Source organism: Musa acuminata, chromosome BXJ2-2, assembly GCF_036884655.1.
Source record: "Musa acuminata AAA Group cultivar baxijiao chromosome BXJ2-2, Cavendish_Baxijiao_AAA, whole genome shotgun sequence".
NCBI lineage: Eukaryota > Viridiplantae > Streptophyta > Magnoliopsida > Zingiberales > Musaceae > Musa > Musa acuminata.
This window is the reverse complement of record NC_088339.1, coordinates 700,902-723,233: the sequence shown is the minus strand read 5'-3', so window position 1 is coordinate 723,233 and position 22,332 is coordinate 700,902. Positions and strand designations below refer to the sequence as shown.

The following is a 22,332-nucleotide window of genomic DNA, read 5'->3' as shown; positions in this document are numbered from 1 at the left end:
CTACATCATAAAAGAACATAGTTCTACAAATTCCAAATGAAGAAACGTCTAAGGAGCACATGTACATGCTCACTATAATCATTGGTCAACATTGTGAAGAAAAAAGTAGGCACTAGTGTGATCTAATGAGTATAGGCAGCAAACCAATGAAAACTAATAAACAGATAGAAACATTTCTCTGTGTTGGTGGACAAAAAAAATGCAGCAAACCCTTATTAAAGCATGTAATAGCATAGAATTGCACCTAGTTTTAAGTGCCCTAAATGTTTAGGATTGAAGACTTTCTTGGTGAAATCCAATGCGAAGTGGCACATTAAGCCTCAAAAGGTCACTAATTTCTATATCGTTGGTCAGTAAAATACTAGTATAGGCATCAGAAAATGGAGACTCCCAAGAATAGCCCTTTAAAATGGTAAAGATATTTTGGGGTGTAGAAAGCATCGGCATTAATAGAGACACCAATAGACGAATAGTTAACCAAGTGCACATGAATGGCTCAGCCTACAGCACAAGATATCAAAATCCAAATCCACAAAACCTCATCAGGATCAAAGATGAAGTGCAGAACACGACATGCGACGAAACCAATCGGCAAGACATTTTCAATAAGTGCCGGTTTCAACACAAGTCAATGAATTTGAAACTTCTAGTTGTGCATCCAAGCAAGTTTTTGGACGGATCGACATTATTCGTCCATCAGTTCCGAAGTCTATCTCCTGAAGGGAATTCAAAAAAACAAGAAAAAGAGTGTAACCAGATGAGGCACTAGAATGAAATTACAAGATTAGGCAATGAGAAAACCCCCGAGCTTCGCGTCAATCAAGATGCCATCGGATGTGCGGCGATGTACTCGACGGCGAGGGGGCAGGAAACGATCTGGTCGGCCTCCTTGTCGGGGATCTCCAGCTTAAACTCCTCCTCCAGAGCCATCACAATCTCCACATTGTCCAAGCTATCCAGCCCCAGATCCGTCTGGAAATGCACGTCCGGGTTCACCTGGCAGGCAAGCAATTGGAAGCACGGATGAAAGAGATCTAAACCAAGGAAAGCAACAAGTGGTAGCCTGCTAGGGTTACCTTGGCGGGATCGACCTTGGGAAAGCTCTTGACGACGTCGAGGACCCGATCGACCACCTCCTCACGGGTGAGATGGTCGTCGCCGTGGGACGACATCGATCGAATCGAGGTCTGAAGGCATGAGAGGGATCCCAACCGGTCTAGGGTTCGGATCGGGACGCGGACGTGACCAAGGATCGCCCCTCGCAGCGCGGATGCCATCGCTCGATTAGTCTTCCCTCCTCCCTCTTCCCTCTTCGATTCAGCGCCTTCGACGGAAATGGATGAGGGCGGCGTACAGGCTCAGCAGCAGAGGTGTAATACTGAGGAGAGACCACTGCGGTTTTTACCCTTCGTTTTGCTCGGTTCAGGGAGACTATTATGCGGATGGGATGAAGGCAATGTGAATGGACGGACGAGTTTAATTATCAAGGACAATGCATTTTAACTCGTAAGTCTTAAATTAAAATATTATTTTACTTTAAAATGCCAAAGCATATATATATATATATATATTTCACTCAATTATTTTCATAATTCACATGATTATCATAAAATAATTAAGAAAAATTAATTCAAAAATCTTGGCTATGGCTTTTGGTATGTAATCTTAAACTACATATTCTAAGATTTTATAGCTGATTAACTCTGCGAACTGAGCGACAACGGATATTATTAAGCTCTTGTCGAGCTCTTTAAATATATTTTTTGAGATTTCAAAACTGAATTGAGCCTTGATTGCTACCCTATTGAATTTTTCTATTAGCTTGTAATTGTCGTGGATAATACCACACAAAGAAAGTAATCAAACTATGCTTGCTTGTTGAATGGTCTTGTATTAGCAGTTGAGTTCAGAAATACATTGTGCTAACGTATGTGAAATGCCTGTTTGTTTGTATAAAGAAAATTAAGCTATCTTAGGAACGACACAAAGTAAAGATTATAGGTGAAAGTCAGGGTATCAAGTTAGCGGGAAAGAAAGATGGATTTACATCCTGTGTTGTACTCAAAATCAGGGTTTACAGCAAACAAACCTTTATGTGATTCTGTGCGATAACGTAACGATTAGAGTGTTGTCGGTTCAGAAAATTAAGTGTAATCATAAATAGAAGCAGTTAAGTAGAAAGTCAATCACTAGCCCCTGATACTCACTTATTCGATTTCAAATCAGCTAATGCACAACTTATATAATAGATTAATGAATTTAGTGAACAAACGAAAAAGTTATATAATAGATTATATAGTATAGCATATAATTGTTGGAAAGAATAGAAGACAAGAAGAATTATTGAAGAAGTTATTTTTCATTAAAGTTATTCTCCCCCTATTTATACAAATTAAAAGGGAACATTTCCCTCAACAGAGTAAAGAAATTTCCTCTTATCAAAGTAAAGATTTACTCATATAGTTAGGAAAATCTTATCTGCTATCATGCCCCCGTAAGATGGTGCTCCTATCAAGGATATAAATATTGGATCGAAAGATATGTCACCCTTAGAGACAACAACAAGGGTAAAATCATTGGCAAAGGAACTAGGGTAACACATCAAACTTTTTTATTAAAGATGTGTTATTAGTTGATGGCTTAAAGCATAACCTTTTAAGCATTAGTCAATTGTGTGATAAAGGATATATTGTTAGATTTGAATCTAATGCTTGTATTATAGAAAAACCATACAAAAACACATCTATGATTGCACTAAAACAAAATAATGTATACACTATTAACATCAATGATATTTACAATAAAATATATTTTTCGGTTGTGAATGATGATGGTTGGCTTTGGCATAGGAGATTAGGTCATGCTAGTATGAAACTAATCTCTCAAATTTCATCTAAAGAACTTATAAGAGGAATTCCTCATATCAAGTTTGTCAAGGATAATGTCTGTGATGCATGTCAACTAGGAAAACAAATAAAATGTAGCTTCAAACCTAAAAACCAAATAAGCACCTCTAGACCTTTGCAATTGATCTATATGGACTTGTTCGGACTAATTGCTATATCAAACCTAGGAGGTAGCAAATATGCATTTGTCATTATGGATGATTTTAGTAGATACACATGGACCTACTTCTTAGCACACAAAAATGATTGCTTTAGGTATTTCTTTAAGTTTTGTAAACTTGTTCAAAATGAAAAAGGTTTTATTATTTCATTAATTCGAAGTGATCACAGTGGTAAATTTCAAAACCATGATTTTCAAGAATTTTGTGAATCTAATGGATATAACCATAACTTCTCTACTCCAAGAAATCCTCAACAAAATAGAGTAGTAAAAGAAAGAATGGAAACTTACAAGAAATGACTAGAACCATGTTAAATGAACATAGCTTACCCAAATATTTTTGGGCTGAAGCCGTAAATACGGCATGTTATATCATGAATAGGGTTCTAGTAAGACCATTACTTTCCAAAACTCCTTATGAGTTATGGAACAAAAAAAAAACCCAATGTTTCATACTTTAAAGTTTTCGGATATAAATGCTTTATATTGAATGAAAAAGATACCTTAGGAAAGTTTGATGCAAAATCTGATGAAGGAATTTTTCTTGGTTATTATTCCATTTCTAAAGCCTTTCGTATCTTTAACAAAAGAACTTTGATTATAGAATAATCAATTCATGTGGTTTTTAATAAAATTTCTGAAGTTGAGAAAAATAATTTTGATGATGATCTTAATTTTGAAAATTTGAACTTGAATGAATCCCTTTCTCCTTCTAGCAACTTAGATACATCTTCTTCCGAACCTTCTTTACCGAAGGAATGGAAGTAAATAGATGATCATCATAAGGAGCTAATAATAGGAGACACATCTAAAGGGGTTCAAACTTGTTCCTCTATTAAGAATTTCTGTGCAAATGCTACTTTTCTCTCCCAAATTGAACCTAAGTGTATTGACGAGGCTTTGAAAGATGATTCATGGGTCATCACAATGCAAGAGGAGTTGAATCAATTTATGAGAAATGAGGTGTAGAAGCTTGTTTCTAGGCCTAAGTGACCATTTAGTTATTGATACTAAATGGGTCTTCAGAAACAAGCAAGATGAATTTGGTATCGTAGTTCGAAACAAGGCTAGATTAGTGGCCAAGAGTTTCAACCAAGAAGAAGTATCAATTATGAAGAACCTTCACTCTTGTGACACGATTAGAAGCCATAAAGATGCTCCTTGCCTATGCTAGTAGCAATAATTTTAAGTTGTTTCAAATGGATGTTAAAAGTTCATTTCTTAATGGCTTTATTTCCGAAGAAGTTTATGTTGAATAACCTCCCAGATTTGAGAATGATAATCTCCCTAATCATATATTTAAATTGACTAAAACTCTCTATGGATTGAAACAAGCTCCAAGGGCTTGGTATGAGAGACTTAGCTCATTTCTTATTGAAAATAATTTCTCTAAAGGCAAGGTCGATACTACATTATTTATCAAAAATTTTAAAAATAATTTTCTTATTGTTCAAATTTATGTTGATGATATTATTTTTAGTTCCACGAATGAATCTCTTTATGAATCATTTGCTAAAAGTATGAGTTTTGAATTTAAAATGAGTTTGATGGGAGAATTAACCTTCTTTTTAGGCTTACAAATCAAACAACTAAGTAATGGCTTCTTTCTTAGTCAAACAAAATACGCTTTAAATTTACTACAAAGGTTTAATATGGATAGCTCAAAAGCTATCAATACTCCCATGTACCTCCACTAAGTTAGACATTGATGAAAGTGGAGAAAGTTTTGATCAAAAAACTAATAGGGGTATGATAGGAAGTCTACTATACCTCACCACAACTAGACCAGATATCATGTTTAGTGTAAGTCTTTATGCTAGGTTTCAATCTAATCCTAAGATATCTCATCTTAAAGCTATTATGAGAATTCTTAGATATCTAAAAGGTATCACTAATATAGGATTATGGTATTCAAAATCCGAGAACTTTAAACTAATTGTATATGCTGATGCGGATTTTGCTGGATGTAGATTAGATAGAAAAAGCACATCCGGAACATGTCAATTTTTAGGACATATACTTGTTTCTTGGTCTTTCAAGAAATAAAATTCGATTGTATTATCTACAACTGAAGTTGAGTACATTGCAGCTAGTGCATGTTGTGCACAAGTTGTGTGGATGAAAAACACTTTAGAGGATTACAAGATTCATCTTAAAAATGTTCCCATAAAATGTGATAATACAAGTACAATATGTTTAACAAAAAATCCTATTTAACACTCTAGAACAAAATATATTATTATTAGGCATCACTTTATACGAGATTATGTTACTAATCATGATGTAATCTTAGAGTTTATTGTTATGAAACATCAATTAGCCGATATCCTTACAAAACCTTTAAGTGAAGAACTATATGATTTTATTATAAGAGAGTTAGGAATGTTAATTTGTCCAAATACATGAATTTGATATTTTTCGGACTATCTTTATGAATTTCTTGAATGGAACTTTCATGAGATTATGCCATATCAAGTTTACTTCATACTCTTGCTCCATCACTTTTGATACACTCAATCACTTCATGGATTTCATTAACAAATGCATCTCTCGGATTTATCTCTTGTGAACTTTTATTGAGAAATGGATTTGATGTGATAATCCTCTCATTATGAAGGCTTATTCACGGAATTTCTTTTATCCTTCATATGATGATTCTTTCACATGAATTCTTTCTTAATAAAGGAAGAATTTTTATGATTCTTTTTTATGAGATGAACACTTGCAAGAATGAGGATTTGATTTCATATGAATATCTTGATCCTTGTGAAAATTAAAGCATGATTTAATGAAACTCTTTTATCATTTTTAACTTTATTCAAAGTTGGTTCTCAATAGATTTTCCTCCTTACTCTCCTTCTTTATGCAAAGTTTTGATGAAAAATAAAAAGGGAGAAGTTGATGGAAGCCATCTCTTTAAATATTTATAACTTTTAATGTGAGAACTTTTGAATGATACCATATCATGAATGCTTAAAATATGATTGGTATATAAATTGAAATGTGGCATGAATTTTTACCACACTTGTATTGTTGAATCGTTCTCCTTTTTGTTAATGACAAAGGGGGAGAAATAATACCAAAATATGGTAAATTGATGATAAATGTATGCAATGTATTTCATCATATATATATATATATATATATATATATATATATATATATATATATATATATATAATCATATATATTTGAATTGTTTGCTTGATAAATTTTCTTCATTATGATAAGATATCAAGAGCTTAACTTGTAATTTTACAAATTGATATCTTGCCATAGAATGATAAATTGCTATATTTGTCATTTTTCATATTTGAAATATCATACTTGAAAATTGATATCATGCTTGACATCATTTTGAGAATGTTAGATCATGATAGGAATCATGATGTGTGTATTGATAAGTTTAAATGAACTTGACTTATCAATATGTCTCTTGAATTCAAAGGCCTTGAATTCAAGAATGTCTTTTCTCAAATATGACATATAGATAGGGGGAGTTAAGATTAACTCCGTCATCAATTGATTGTCATCATAAAAAAGAGAGAGATTGTTGAATCTTGGATTTTGATGATGAAGTCAATTATAATTTGTTTGATCTAATCTATATGTTGATAAAAGTGTGCAGGATTAACTACGATGGCAATAAGACATAAAGTAGGTGTTACGCCGGAGTCAAGATCGAGATCTCATTGGGAATTTGAGAGTTTGACAAAAGTCCGGATGTTCATCGGAAGTTCTACGGGAACCAACCGAGAAGTTTAGGAGCTTGCCATAGAAGCTCGTCGGAACTTGCCAAGAAGATCGTCGTAAAGTCCAAGAGCTTGCTGGGAGTCCGCCGGAGCATTGCCGAGAATTCGTCGGATGTTCGCCGGAAGTATGCTGGAGCTCACCGGAAGAGCAATTGACGTACCGGAACATGAAGTGTAATAATCATGTCTTAATTATCATAGTTAGAGCATAAATTAAATTAGGTTTAGGAGGTAATCCAACTAACTTAATTAGGGGCTAACTGGGCCTTAAGTTGGGCTGGTTTGGGCCAGATTCAAGGCCCAACCAGGACCCTGAATTCCTGGCCGACAGTGGCACCGCTAGGGCTGGCGGTGGCACCGCTTGGGAGACTTGGTCTCCTAAGAATTCTAGGCGGTGGTACCACCCCTGTCAAGCGGTGGCACCATCGGTAGTTATTGTTGCCAACGGTGGTACTGCTCTTGTCAGGCGGTGATATCGTCAAAGCTCGGTCTCCGAGCTCTGTCATGCGATTGTACCGCCCAGACTGAGCGGTAGTACTACCCAATGTCAGGTGTCAAGCGATAGTACCACCTAGTAATGGCGGTGGTACCGCCAGGACCCCGGAAATCCGGGATTAAACACTTTTTGGCTTCATTTTTGAAGCCCTTGGGGCCTATAAAAACCCCACACTTTCCTGCATGAAACGACACGAAACTTATTTAGATAATCTTGAGTTCTTGAGTCTTAAAGTATTGTAAAAGTTAGAGTTCTCCTCCTTCATCTCTTAGCCTTATAACCATCCAAGAAAGAGGAGTGAGACTTGTAAGGGTTCATCTCCTAAACCCAGGAAAAGAAGAAAGTGTTGTAAAGAGATGTTCGGTCTTCACCTATTGAAAGAAGGCCTTTAGTAGATGCTGGAGACCTCATCGGAGGAGGAATCCGAAAGTAGATGTAGGTCATGTTGATGAACCACTCTAAATCTGGTTTGCATTTCGTTTTGAGCAATCTTCTTTAACTGTAAATCATTTCATAGCAAAGTGCTTCTTCTCCTCATCTTGCTTTCACTACACGTATGCTCTCTTACGTTTGAAGGTTACTATCTTTCTGAATCGATTTCCTTCGAATGTACGAACGCAAAAGTTTTTCGCTGCTCTAATTCACCCCCCCTCTTAGTGCCGCTCTTAATCCTAACAATGCTTACTTTTGGGCTTATTAAAAATATTACTAGATATTATAGTATCTCTCTAACTCTCTACTTTTTGCACACTTAACTTTAAGAAGGGCACAAGTATTAGCCATTAGCAAAGTTGAACAGAGGTCTTACCACTATTTGCAAGTAGCATATGATAGATCTGTTTACTCAAAACAAAGCTAATGCACCCTCTATGGCAATAAGCTAATGTGCACAACGGGTAGATCGAAAGAACAAACAAGGATGCGAAAGAAAATAATTTAGTGCACGTATAATATAGGACTAAAACTCACTCCTGTTGCTCCTGACTATTTCTTTTAAGAATGAATAGGCAAACCCCGAGCACAATAATAAGTTGTTTGCTTATTTCTAGCAGCGGTACCATGAGTTGCTTATTGAATTGAGGTAGCCTTATCCTTAACTATAATAAGGACAGAGGTGCCACCAATCTATACTCATTATTTACTTTGCACCACTTTGCCTTTACTTTCTTTTCGCAATCGAAAACTCCGATCGAAACTCACTTATACAGAGCATTGTTTCTAGATTCACTAATGCACTTAGTATTGAGTCTGCATCTTCACTGAACCAACCACTACAAGGGTTTTTACAACTCTGAGCTCGAGCTCATGTGAGCACAACGTCTTGCACACTTGCTTGTTCTATTTACTTTAACTGCTTTCCTTTTGCTTCAAAACTCACTTAAAAACACTGCTCGTGCACCTTTTGCTTTAAAACTCTCTTAAGGAGTCTCTCATTGACTTATGTAAAAGGGTAACAAAACACCTGACTCTCAAGGCGCGTTAGCTTGCTGCATCTATCACACCCACACCATATGATACTTGAATGATGTTTCGAGCATTAGGCAGAGTTGGGCTAGTAAACCAATACCTCATCGAATCAGATCATAATGCACAACTTAATTGTTCCCTTGCTTGTTGCTAGCCTTACTACTGCTTTGCTTCATTTAAGAACTCTTAAGGCTTCTTCAGAATTTGTCTCTTGGGCCCTCTCCCCAGCCCAGAGGAATGATCTTTAGACTAAAAAAACCTATGCACTTAGGAACAAGCAACGACGACTAAGTGCTAACGCAAGCAAAACACCCTTGCTTTAAGAATCGAGAATTAATAAGCATGTTCATAGTACTGAAGAAAGTCGACAAACATCGAAACTACTGCACCACGCAACAATAATGAAACACACAAGTCAAGTAAGCTATTGCGCAATAGCTTGTTTCAAATCATCTCTGTCGCACATCTATCTCGCAACTAATATAAGACAGTGACCTCACTGCCAATGTAGCGGTAACCAAACAGAGCGCTAAAGAAAAATATTAAGCATGATACAGACAGCTATTAGGAGACTCATTCTAAACTCCAAATCATCACGTCAGCACAATTGCTTGCTGAAAAGAATTTAGTTTAGTGCACATCATCATGTTGAATTTAGCATTCGTTCATTAGTATAGAATATAGTAAACAAATGGCTTCCTTCTAAACTCAAAACCTTAATGACCGTTACGAATCAAATCGCATCCTGATCGCTTATCATTTAAAAATCAATATGAAGAGAAAAAATTATAAAATATAATCTTTTTTTACTCACCACAACTTTAAAATACTAACAACCTCTTTTGTCAACAGGTAGAGGAGAAAAAAAAAAACAAAATATAATTTTTCATATCTTTAAAATACCAATAACCATCTTTTTGTCAACAAGTAAAGGTGAAGATATACAAAATATAATTTTTTTTTATTCAACATTTCTCTTTATTCTTTGGTAAAGAAAAGTGGTGAAGACATGACTTGATCCGAAACCCTTGCTATCAACCATCGAAACTTTTAGCAGCTGAGATACCTAACATACATTTTAAAATTTTATTAAATAATATTTTGAATTCTCAATCTTTAATAAGTGTGAATCTTTTAGGTATTTATTCACCATATGTTATACATTGTAGTTTTAGAATTGCTCATTTTTTGTCGAGTAACATAGAAATAGATGAGTTAAATAATTTATTATTTTTTGTCATGTTCGACAATCCAAATTTGAGTCTTTGTTGAGGCATCTGAGTTGGTTAGTTTATCATTGTATAAGTGATGGGTCTTAGGTTGTTTGAGTCTATACATGAGAAGTCATATACATCATTTTATATATTTTTTTAATTTTAATAAAAATCTAAATTTGATACCAGAAATCTTTCTAATTGGACCAACACAACTTGCCAACTTGTAATCCAAAACAAAGTTTAGTTTCCAACATGTAAGCTTGATCATCTAAATTCAACAGGACAAGAGGCTAATAGCCCCTAAAAAAAAGAATCTTCAAGTTTCTTGCTTTACATATAATTCTTTGGATGTCACACTGCATAATCCTATGAAAAATTCATGTGGATAATGTTTCCTCCAAAGTGATGATGTGGCATGAGTAGTTGGCAATCTTATTAGTGGGGGATTAGTTGATGAGGTATCTATCATTTGTATAATTATTATTTAATAAACAATAATAAATATCATATTTAATAATTTTTGATTAATTATAGTTATCTGTTATTAATTGATCAGATCATAAAAATTGGGAGATATAGGAAAAGTTTTACTCGACATCATATAAAAAAAAGACTTGTAATTTTTACAAGAAATAAGTAAGAGATATAGAAAAACTTAAAACTTTTATTAAAAACAACTAAAAGAAACTAGATTTAGCTGAATCCTTGGTCAATGCAGGATCTAAAGAAAAAGTTATCCGCCTAAGTAGAAAAGTCACTCAAAAACAAAACAGTGGCGGCACCTTTTGTTGAGCTAAAGTGGAAAAGTCATCCTTATGATTTTGTCTATGTATTTTTTGTAGCTTTGAATCGATATAATGTATACGAACAAAGTTATGATACGTTTTTCAGTTGGAATATTCTCTCTATAAACAAAACATAAAATCTTGGTAAAATATTTTTTGGATTTGGAAATGTCAACACCAATGGAAAGAAATAGGCTGTTGGTAACTGCTAGTATGATGCTGACCTCAGTGGAGACTCTTCCAAAGTTTGACCTATAACTTCCATTTTCATGCGTAGAAATTGATTACAAGATAAATTTGACCAACTCTACGAGAACACTGAACATTTTGTGAACTGTGTATATTTTGTGTTGCTGTCTTAGTTTGGTTGAATCCATCTTCCATAGCTTCATTTTGTCATCTTGATATCATTTATTTAAGCCATCATGCAAAAAATGACCAAATTAATTGAAACAGCATAGGCCACAAAGCCAACCAAAAAACACAAAGATAGACTAAGAAATCTCTCTCTAACTCACTTTTGTTTTTTTTGGGCTGGCAGCCCATAAGTTCCATAGTGGACTTTAACGGTCCATAGCTTATCTCCCTTTTAACCTAACCCTAGATCTAATGAAGGGGTGTGATGACTGTAAAAAATTGAGAGAGAAAAATTGCAACAATAAGATAGACAATTACAACAACAGAGGTAGAGAATTGTAGCAGCAACTTGATTCAAAAAAGAGAAGAAAATAGTAAAAAAATAAGAGAAGGAAAGAGAATAAGATAAGGACAACACAGAGAAACTGTTCTCAATCATCCAGGCAGTATTCTTATCTTAGGTTAGATCAGATCTACAGTACATTCTTGCTGTGATTACTTGGGGAGAATTTGGATATTGTGCATAGTGACATAATCCTTGTATCCCAGTTATTCTCTTGAGATTGTTGCTTGGGTTTTGGGCAAAAGACTCTATGATTTGTATATTCATTATTCTTATTGTGGATTATCTCTGGTTTGCCCAATGATTTTTACCCTTTACGTTGGATGAGTTTTCCACATAAATATTAGTGTCTTATTTGATTATGATTTCTATTTAATTCCATTGTGTATTACGGCCTACTAGTATTTGTTCGCATATAAAGTTTGTTCTCCTTTATATCCCATATAAAGTTTGTTCTCCTTTATATCCCATCAATTAGTATTAAAGCAAGATTTTGGTAATTTAATTTTTATGTTCGAACATGGAGGCTGGTAGTGTTTCTCATATGATTAGCTTGAATTGAAAAAATTAGATGATATGAAAACCAAGAATAGAAGATATCTTGTATTGCAAAGATTTGTATGGATTTTTGTAGAGGGATAGTGCAAAGCTCGCAACTATAATAGATGATGAGTGGAAGATGTTAGTGTTAGGATCGGGGTTGGCACTAAGAGGGGGGGTGAATTAGTGCAACGGAAAGATTACGTCTCGATTAAAACTTCATTCGACAAAAATCGTTTCCGACGAAAACCTTTTCGTAAAGATCTTAACTTGAAACCCGTTTGTAAATATATTGAAAGCAGTAAGCGATTAAAGAGGTTTGCAGTAAAGATAAATTGCACAAAGGAAATACAAACAAGATTTTAGAGTGGTTCGGTCAACGTGACCTACATCCACTTTCGGCTTCCTTCTCCAATGAGGTCATCGGCGTCCACTAGAGGCCTTCCTTCAATAGGCGAAGACCAACCATCTTTTACACCCCTCTTCTCCTTTTACCGGGTTTAGGAGATAACCCTTACAAGCACTCACTCTCCTCACTTAAACATAATTCTAACACTTAGACTTGGAGGAGGGAATTTCTAAAGAGATTACAGCAGCGTTTCTTTGCTTTTAGACTTTTTGTTCTTGTGTGCTTTAACCAGGGATGAGAAGGGTATTTATAGGCTTTAAGTTGATTTAAACTTGGAGCCTAAAACTTTCCTATCCCGGGTTCCCCGGGCACGGGCAGTACTACCGCCTACACTGGGCGGTACCACCGCCTAGTGTCAGTCGACACTGACATTGTCCTAGGCGGTACCACCGCCTGGGGGGTAGTGTTGGGCGGTACCACCACTCAGACTAGCGGTATAATCGCTTGGCACCCTGCTAGGGGCGGTACAACTGCCCAGACTGGCGGTACCACCGCCTGACACAATCTCGAAGACTATGCCACGACGGTGAGACTTCTTGGGGCACTATTTGGGCCTCTTATTGGGCCCAACACAGTCCTTACATGGGCCTAGCTGGCCCCTAATTGGGTTGGCTCAAATCCAAGCCCAATTATGTGCTAACTACGAAATCCTAAGATATTTGCTAAGCAAAACAAGTCCCTATGTCTATTTTTCTAGCGAGCTTCCGGTGAACTTCCGGCGAACTCCTGGACTTCACAGCGATCTTCTTGGCGAGTTCCGGTGAGCTTCTCTGGCAAGCTCTTAGACTTCTTGGCTGGTTCCTCCAGAACTTCTGATGAACGTTCGGACTTCCGACAAACTCTCGAACTCCCAACATAATCACGTCCTTGACTCTAGGACTTCATTTTGTTCCATGCCTTGCTATCGTAGTTAATCCTGCACATGTAAAAACATACTTCAATCTAGATATTTAATACTAAGCATTAATCAAGTTGTCCGGCACGTCATTGGTCCCTCGACGCTTTGTTTGATTCTTTAGCGCATCGTCCTCTTTTGTGACCTATTGCCCATTCGACCAATTGACTCCGCAACTTCGATACCCTTGGCGCAATATCCACTCTTCTTGGCTCAATGCCCAAATCTATAGCTCGAAGCCTTCTGTCGATACGTCGATCGATCTACCGGCCCGACGTCCAATCTTCTGACATGTTCCTCTAGCCAACATGATTTTTCCTACTTTAATTATCTCATCCTGATCGAAACATCCTATGTCACTCAAAACACAGATTAAAACATAAACACATATCAATTGGTTTCATCATCAAAATACGAGATTCAATAATCTTCCCCTTTTTGATGATGACAACCAATCGATGATGGAGTTAACCTTAACTCCCAGAGTTTAAACAAACTCCCCCTATCAATATGCTTTATTTATAGAAACTCTTGGATTCAAAAATCCAAGCAAACATGTCATGATCAAATCATGCATGACATCAACATACTTCTCTCCCTTTGTCATCAACAAAAAGTAGAAGTCCAACTATTCATGTGTTTGGAAATATAAGTTCAACTCATTGCATGAAAAACACAATATCAAGTTTTATCTGTTGAATCTCGTATTTTGATGATAAAACCACTTGATATGTGTTTATGATTTAAACTGCATTTTGAGCGATGCAGGTCTACTCGATCAGGTTTAGACAGTTGACGCAGGAGGAATTGACGTTGTGCCGGAAGAGATCACGTCAGGATATTGGATGGCTGAATGCTTCGAACGTCGGGCATCGGGCCAAGGAGAGCGAAATTGCGCCAAGGATATCGGGGTTGCGGAGGTCAACCGCCGATTGGGCAACAAGCTACAAGAGAAGACGATGCACCGAAGAATCGGACGAAGCGCCAACCAATGACGTGCCGGGCAACAGAATGTCAATTCGCGTTGTAATAATTGTTTAGATCGGAGTAGAGTTTTAGCTTGTGTGTGCAGGATTAACTACGATAACGACGAAGACATAAAGCAAAACAAAGTGTCGGAGTCAAGCGCGAAGGATTCGTTGGGAGTTCGAGAGTTCGACGGAAGTCCGAAGGTTCGTCGGGAATGTTGCCGGAACTAGCCGAGAATGAGTAGGGAGCTTGCCGAAGGGTTTTTCGGAAGCTCGCCGGAAGGTTCGTTGGAAGTTCGCGGAGCTCACCGAGAAAGATCGGAGCTTGCCGAAGAAGCTCGTTGGAACTCGCCAAGATCAAATCGTGAAGTCTAGGAGCTTGTCGGGAGTCCGCAGAATGGTTTTCGAGAGTTTATCGGAAGACCGTCGGAAGTTCGCCGGAAGCTCGCCGGAAGAAGTCTTGACTTACGGACTTTGTAATAGCTTAGAAAATATCTTTAAATTCGTAGTTAGCACGTTAATTAGGGTTAGGATTAGGTGTTAATCCTATAACCCAAGTAGAGATCAATTGGGCCCGAGTTCGGACTGGTTTGGGCCAAGTTTGGAGCCTAACCAGTGAGCTGATTTGGCCTAGGCAGTGGCACCGCCTAGGCTAGGCGGTTGCACCGGCCAGCACCCGAGAGCTGGGCGGTGACACCTCCTGGGCTGGGCGGTTGCACCGTCCAGCACCCGAGCACTGGGCGGTGGCACCGCTTGGCTGGGCGGTGGCACCGCCAGCATCGGGAACATAAGAGAATTCAAATTTTTGGAGCCCAAATTTGAATCCTCTTGAGGCCTATAAATACCCCTCAAGTCTCAGCTGAGAACACAACTTTTGTGCAGCAAGTGATTGAGAGAAAAGTCTTAGAAGAGTCTTTGCCTTTCTTGTTTTCAATTTGCTAGAGTTCTCCTCATTCTTTCTTGCTGAAAATTTGTAAGAGGTTGAACTGCTTGTAAAAGGTTGTAAGAGGGGTATTTGCCCTTCCATTTCAAGAGATTTGCTAGTGGAAGGTGGGAGCCTCATCGAAGAGGGGCCTCGCAAGTGGATGTAGGTCATTTGACCGAACCACTCTAAAATCGACGTAATCTCTGGTTTGCATTTCATTATTGCTATTTACATTACTACAAACCTTCTTACATGCTTTAGTTCCTTATTACCTTTGCTGCACAACTTTAAGAATACGCTTTCAAGTTTAGCTTTTCAAGTTCCATTCTTATCGTACGAAAGATTTATCGAAACCGAAGTTTTAATCCGCTGCACTAATTCACCCCCCCCCTCTTAGTGCCGCTCCGATCCTAACATTATCATCATGTAAATTGAAGCTAGAAAATTTAGTAAGTGTTACATCATGCTTAGAACATTCAATTGTCATTTGTTATCTAATCTATATGTTGAGATAAGTGTGCAGGATTAACTACGATGAAAGTGAGACATGCAGCAGGAGTTGCACCGGAGTCAAGATAATGATCACGTTGGGAGTTCGAGAGTTCGACAGAAGTTCGGACAGTCGTCGGAAGTTCTGCGGGAACAAATCTGAGAAGTCCATATGCTTGCCAAAGAAGCTCATCGGAACTCGCCAAGTGAATCGTCGCAAGTCCAGGAGTTTGCCGGAAGTCCGCAGGAGCATCACCGAGGGTTCATCGGATGATCGACGGAAGTTCGCCGGAAGCTTACCGGAAGAAACGATTGACGCACCGGAGCAAGTTGCAGTAAATGTCTTAGGAAAAATCATAGTTAGCATATTGATTAAGTTGGAAATGGGAGGTGATCCCATTAACTTAATCTTGGGGCAATTGGGCCCCTGAAAAGCCCAAGTTGGGCCGAATGGATCAACCCATTCGGACCCTGATTTCTGCCAAGCGGTTGAACCGCCCAAGGCAGGAGGTTGCACCGCCTGGGCTCAATCTCCGAGCGAGACTGGGAGGTGCAACCGCTCCAGCCAGGCGGTGGCACCGCTTGGGGCTCAGTCTCCGAGCGAGACTGGGCGGTGCAACCTCCCCTGATAAGAGGTGGCACCGCTTGAGCTCGGTCTTCGAGCTCTGCCAGGCTGTGCAACCGCCTTAGTCAGGAGGTGCAACCGCTTGAGCTCAGTCTTCGAGCTCTGTCAGGAGGTGCAACCGCCCCTGACAAGAGGTAGCACCGCCTAGAGGCTCAGTCTTCGAGCTCTGCCAGGCGGTGCAACCGCTCCAGTCAGGAGGTGCAACCGCTTGATCCCGGAATTATGGGAATTGACAATTTTGAGCTCCAAATTTGAACTGGGTTGGGGCCTATAAATACCCCACCCATTCAGCACTGAAAGGGTATCAACTTACACTGAAATCTTGATCTTTTTCTGTGATTCTTAGAGCTCAAAATTGTTGTAAAGGCCAAAAGTTCTTCTCCTTCTGTTCTTCCAAGTTCTGAGTTGTAAAGAGAGGAGAGAAAATTCTGTAAGGGTTGTCTCCTAAGCCCGTCAAAAGGAGTGAAACTGTAAAAGGGTGGTTGGCCTTCGCCTATTAAAGGAAGGCCTCTAGTTGACGTCGGTGACCTCGTTGGTGGAGGAAGCCAAAAGTGGAGTAGGTCAAGATTGACCGAACCACTCTAAATCTCGGTTTGCATTTACTTTGAGCATCTTATCTTTACTGCAAACCTCCTCAATAGCTTACTGCCTTCTGTGTTTTTACGAACGTATTTCAAAGTTCAGTGCTTTCCGAATCGGGGTTTAAAACGCAACTCAGTTTTATCGTACGAACGTCGTATTTCAGTTTGCGCTTACGTTCTGATTTCCATTATAACTGCAAACTACCTTTATATCTTTGCTTTAACTGCATCTCGCCTTATCTCAAGTTAAAGTGGTTTACGAATCAGCTTTTATACCGAAATCGCTTTTATCGTACGAACGTCGTATTTCAGTTTGCGCTTATATTCTGATTTCCATCATAACTGCAAACTGCGTTCATATCTTTGCTGCATCTCTTCTAAAGATTGAAGTGATTTACGAATCGACTTTCTTACCAAAATCACTTCTATCGAACGAAAGCAGTTTTCGATTTTAATCGCAGAAGGTTTTCCGTTGCACTAATTCACCCCCCCCCTCTTAATGCTCTTGATCCTAACAATTGGTATCAGAGCGGGGTTAACTCTCTAACGGATTAAAACCCAAGAGAGATGGCATACGCCGGAAACCAAGAGGGCCATTCTATTACACGTCCACCCATGTTCAGTGGGACGAACTACACCTATTGGAAGACCCGAATGAGGATCTTTCTTATTTCTATGGATTTTAAACTTTGGAATCTTATCGAAAATGGATTTTCGAAGCCTTCTCTTCCAGTGATCGATTGGAATGAATTGGAAAATAAGGCTTTCGCTCTTAATGCAAAGGCTATGAATGCCTTATTTTGTGCACTTGATAAAACCGAGTTTAACCGTGTTTTGACTTGTGAAACCGCATTTGATATTTGGCACACACTCGAAGTGACTCACGAAGGCACAAGTAGAGTGAAAGAGTCAAAAATCAATCTTTTGTTACATTCTTTCGAACTTTTCCGGATGAAACCGAGTGAAACCATTGGCGACATGTTTACCCGTTTCACGGATGTCGTCAACGGTCTAAAAGGACTCGAAAAAAGTTTTCCAGATTTTGAGCTCGTAAATAAGATTCTAAGATCCCTTCCTAAGAGTTGGGATCCTAAAGTCACTACTATTCAAGAGGCGAAAGATCTAAGCAACTTCCCTCTTGAAGAACTAATCGGGTCATTAATGACCTATGAGATGACTTGCAAAGCTCATGAAGAGCAAGAAGATATCCTTCCAAAGAACAGGAAGGATATGACACTTAAAACTTCAGAAGGCCACTTGAGAGAAAACTCAAGTGATGAGGACTGTGATGATGACTTTGCACTTCTAACAAGAAAATTTAAAAAATTCATTAAAAGAAACAAGTTTAAGAATGACGCAAAAAATAAACTTGAACCCAAGAAGGACCAAGTTATTTGCTATGAGTGCAAAAAGCCGGGACACTACAAGAGTGATTGTCCCCAAGCCAAAAAGAGAACATCAAAGAAGAAGGCGCTCAAAGCAACGTGGGATGACTCGAGCGCATCCGAAGAAGAGGAGTCCAACTCCGAGCAAGTTGCTCACTACGCCTTAATGGCCATCGGAGAGGAGGTAACAAATTTAATAGATGCAGATTTATCATTTGATGAATTATTAAATGCCTTCCATAACTTATTTGATGAATGCAAGATTATTAGTAGAAAATAAATTGCTAAAAAAGGAGCATGATAGTCTTACTTGTGATTTTGATAAGTTAAAAACTGAATATCATGATAGTTTAAGTTCATGCATAAAATGCCATGATCTAGAAACTTTCCAAAAGGAAAACTTGCTACTTAAGGACAACTTGAAGAAATTCGAGGTTAGTAGCAAGTCATTGAACATGATCCTTGCAAACAAGGGTCACGTTCCCAAAAGAAGTGGAATTGGATTTGTGAGAAGTCCTCACCAAAATCCAACCACCTTCATAAAATGCCCCATCTTACATGTTCGACACCAAAGCAAATGTAATTTTTGTTGTAAATTTGGACATAAAACACATTATTGTCCATTCAAGAAAATTAGTCCAAACAAATTAATTTGGGTTCCTAAAGGAACCATAATAAATTCTATGCAACATGATAAACAATGTAGATATATTTTTGAGGCACCCAAAAGCAAATGGGTACCTAAAAATCATCATTTCCTGTAAAAACATAAAAATTATAAGCTGGAGCAAAAATAATATTCTGCTCCTTGGATTCTCGATATTCATGACCCAAGATCCAAAAAGAACTCGCAATGCTCTCTAGCCTAAATAACAAATGGAGATTAGAAATTTAAAATCACAAATGCGATTTAGATACAATCCTATTTGATTTTTCAAAATTAGAAACGCATGATTCTCAATTCACATATCCTCTGGATTTTCGAACCCATCAATTTCATCTGTTCATAATTTTCGAATCCAACTCTGTATCATGAACTGACTAAGTCTGTCATGAACTTGCAAAGCTTACCAACTTGAACAAACTATCACAAACATGTGTACGACATTGAGAGTATGCACGTTAAAAGATCTATCTTGATCGTGCAAAAGTTCTTGTCTTAAAATGAAAACTCTTATGTAATTACGTAAGTAAAGTTGATTGCTCTGAATGAAAATTCTTCTCAAGACAAAAACTCTCAAATCAGATCACACTGCGATCAGAACAAGTGCTCACCGCCTACAGGCGGTGGCACCGCCCTAGCTGGAGGTAGCACCTCCGGCTGTCACGTGTTGCAAGCGGTTGCACCGCCCCAGCTAGAGGTGCAACCGCCCGTAACTCTGCCCTTTTTAACCCAAGCTAGGGCCAGCGGTGAAACCGACCCCAACTCACTCCCTTCCCCTCTCTACTCTTCCAAGGCTCCTCCATCCCCATTTCTCCCCTCATAGCATCCCGAATACCTCTCATTTCGGAGCAAAACATCAACAATCCTTCCCTCTCTTGAAGATCTCACTAAGGTATTCTCTAAGAAGCCTTTAAATTCTATTTTTGATTCATTTACTCTTGCTCATCACTATTCTTCTAAATAACAGTAGTTATGGGATCTAGAAGATCCTCAAGGGACAAAGGGAAGAGGAGATTAGTGGAAGATTTTGATCTCACCCTTTTCGATTCAAAATACCATGCTGAAAAGTTTTCCTCTTTCGAACTCCCCATTTTGCAAATTAATGAACCCATCTATCCAAGACTTGTTAGATTGTTTTACAACAACATACAAATAGATGAAGAAGAAAGAATGTCTACCTATCTTTTAGGACAACACATCTCCATTACAGATAAATTCATTTGCGACATGATAGGCATTCCCATAAAAAGTAGAGGACTTTACTTTAGAGGATCATGGGATGATGAAACTGTTGGAACAACATATGTTGAAGCCTTAGGAACAATTTTTGCCAATCCCAACTTAGCATTTGTTCCTAAAAGTTGTGAACATCTACTACCTCTAAACACTAAGGTACTTCATCATATCCTAACTAGCATCATTCTCCCTAAACAATACCATCATGATGAAGTAAGCCAATTAGAATTAGGAACTATGTATTTGATCATGAAAGGACATGACATCTATCTTAGTTATCTTATCCAACAAAACATGTTAGAACTATCTAAGAAAGACATGATGCTCCCATATGGTGGTATAATCACTAGAATAATGAAAGCCTACGATATTCTAATACCACCGGAAGAAGAAGTAATAAAAGTAGATAGGTTTAGCATAATAAATAAAAATCTACTTCACCGATTAAGATGTTTTTATAGAAACGGTAACTGGGTTAGAATGCCAAGAAGAATCGATCCCCCTCAACCTGAACCAGAACTGGAAACACCAGTCTTTAGGGGTACCCAATCTCCTCCGATCTGTCCCTTTGAGGAAACACATCCATTTGAGCAAACTCATACATCATCTATCGAAGATATTGGGATTCGGATGGACCGATTCGAACAAAGACAAGAACGGCTTGAACATCGACAAGATCAAATCCTATCTGAGCTGCAGCAAATTCATCGACAATTCGACTCTTTGTTTAGGCACTTTAATTTTCCACCTCATGAATGAGCTTGTATGAACACAATCCTCTGTTGTTATTGTAAATTCCTTATGTTACTCACCATGATGGGCTTTGCCTTGATCCTTGATATGGTTACCTGATATATATATTTTTGAGCATATGCAGAGTTATAAACATCTCTCATTGTTTATCTCGGATTTTACATTGAAACTAAATGTTTTGAAAACCTTGTGCCTTGATTTCCATGATAAATATAATTTGAGAAAGTGATATACCAATGCAGTTGATAAGTCATGACATTGCCATCAACTAGCTGATATATTTACCTCTAAGTGAAGAATAATTTGAAGAGAATTAGGAATGTTGATGTGTCCGAATACATAAACTAGTTAAAATTATTTTTCGGACTTTATTAAATGCTCAAATCACTTGATTGCCATTACATGCCTAAATAACATGTTGGAAATTATGTGTTGAATACAAAAATATTTTGTCTTCGTGATTATATTTGAAAATCTATAGCATAGTCTTGTCCGAATACATGAAAGAGTTCATTTTATTTTTCGAATTCGCTTAACAATTGGAATGCTAAAAATCGAATTCTCTCATACACTCCTATGAAAAATATTTTTTTTCTGAAATTGATTTGATGAAATGATTCCTGCTTATGAATTCCATCTTGAAATATGGATGATAGTATTTTTACTTGCAAAAAGCTATTTCACACACATATCTTGACTCAAAGTAAACTCACAAAATAGCTGGCATCACAAATGGCTTTCCTCCTTCATGCAAAAAGGATTATAACAAAAAAAAGAGAGGAAGAAGTATTCAACGCAGTCTACGTATCATGCCTTCCCTTATATGCTTGATAATTTGCTGGTATCACAACTACCATGCTTTTTATTGATGACAAAGGGGGAGAAATATATGAATTGATGCTATAAACACTGATGCTATGATTATGCCATGCATTAATTTGCATTATGCCTTGAGTTGATATCTTACCGTGTGAAGAAATGCAATACTTGCTAAAATATTTGAAATGTGTACATCCTGTAATGATCTCAAAATCTTACTTCACAGCTTTACATGTTGATATCTTACTATATGATGAATTACTACTATTACCATCATTCAAACTTGTTATATTTGAAAATGAATGTCAAGCCTTGACATCATCTTCAGAGAGATACATCATGATGGGAATCATGATGGGAGTATTGATAAGTTCAAATGGTTTTAACTTATCAATATGTCTCTTGAATTCTTAGGTTTTGAATTCAAGAATGACTTATCTCAAGTATGACATACAGACAGGGGGAGTTAAGGTTAACTCCATTATCAATTGATTGTCATCATAAAAAAGGGGGAGATTGTTGAATCTCGGATTTTGATGATGAAGTCAATTGTCATTTGT

At 37.6% G+C, this 22,332-nt stretch overlaps 1 protein-coding gene across 2 annotated transcripts; it reads right to left on the bottom strand.

Moving 5' to 3' along the window:
- Positions 1–574: 574 nt before the first annotated feature.
- Positions 575–1,410, bottom strand: LOC104000750 (acyl carrier protein 1, mitochondrial). Of its 2 annotated transcripts, XM_009422885.3 has the most exons (3): positions 1,077–1,410; positions 802–996; positions 575–716 (listed from the first exon to the last, which is right to left on the bottom strand). In XM_009422885.3, exons 1-2 carry the CDS (start codon positions 1,275–1,277, stop codon positions 820–822), a joined length of 378 nt encoding a protein of 125 aa, XP_009421160.1. In that variant the 5' UTR covers positions 1,278–1,410; the 3' UTR covers positions 575–716; positions 802–819. The 2 variants fall into 2 exon arrangements, with proteins under 2 accessions (XP_009421160.1, XP_064950875.1); XM_065094803.1 differs by having other exon boundaries at positions 575–996; positions 1,077–1,409.
- Positions 1,411–22,332: the final 20,922 nt, after the last annotated feature.

Coding starts and splice junctions, on each gene's coding strand:
- LOC104000750 (XM_009422885.3), bottom strand. CDS start 1,277: ATGGCATCCGCGCTGCGAGGGGCGATCCTTGGTCACGTCCGCGTCCCG. Junction 997..1,076: donor CCAAGGTCGATCCCGCCAAG/GTAACCCTAGCA, acceptor CTTGCCTGCCAG/GTGAACCCGGACGTGCATTT.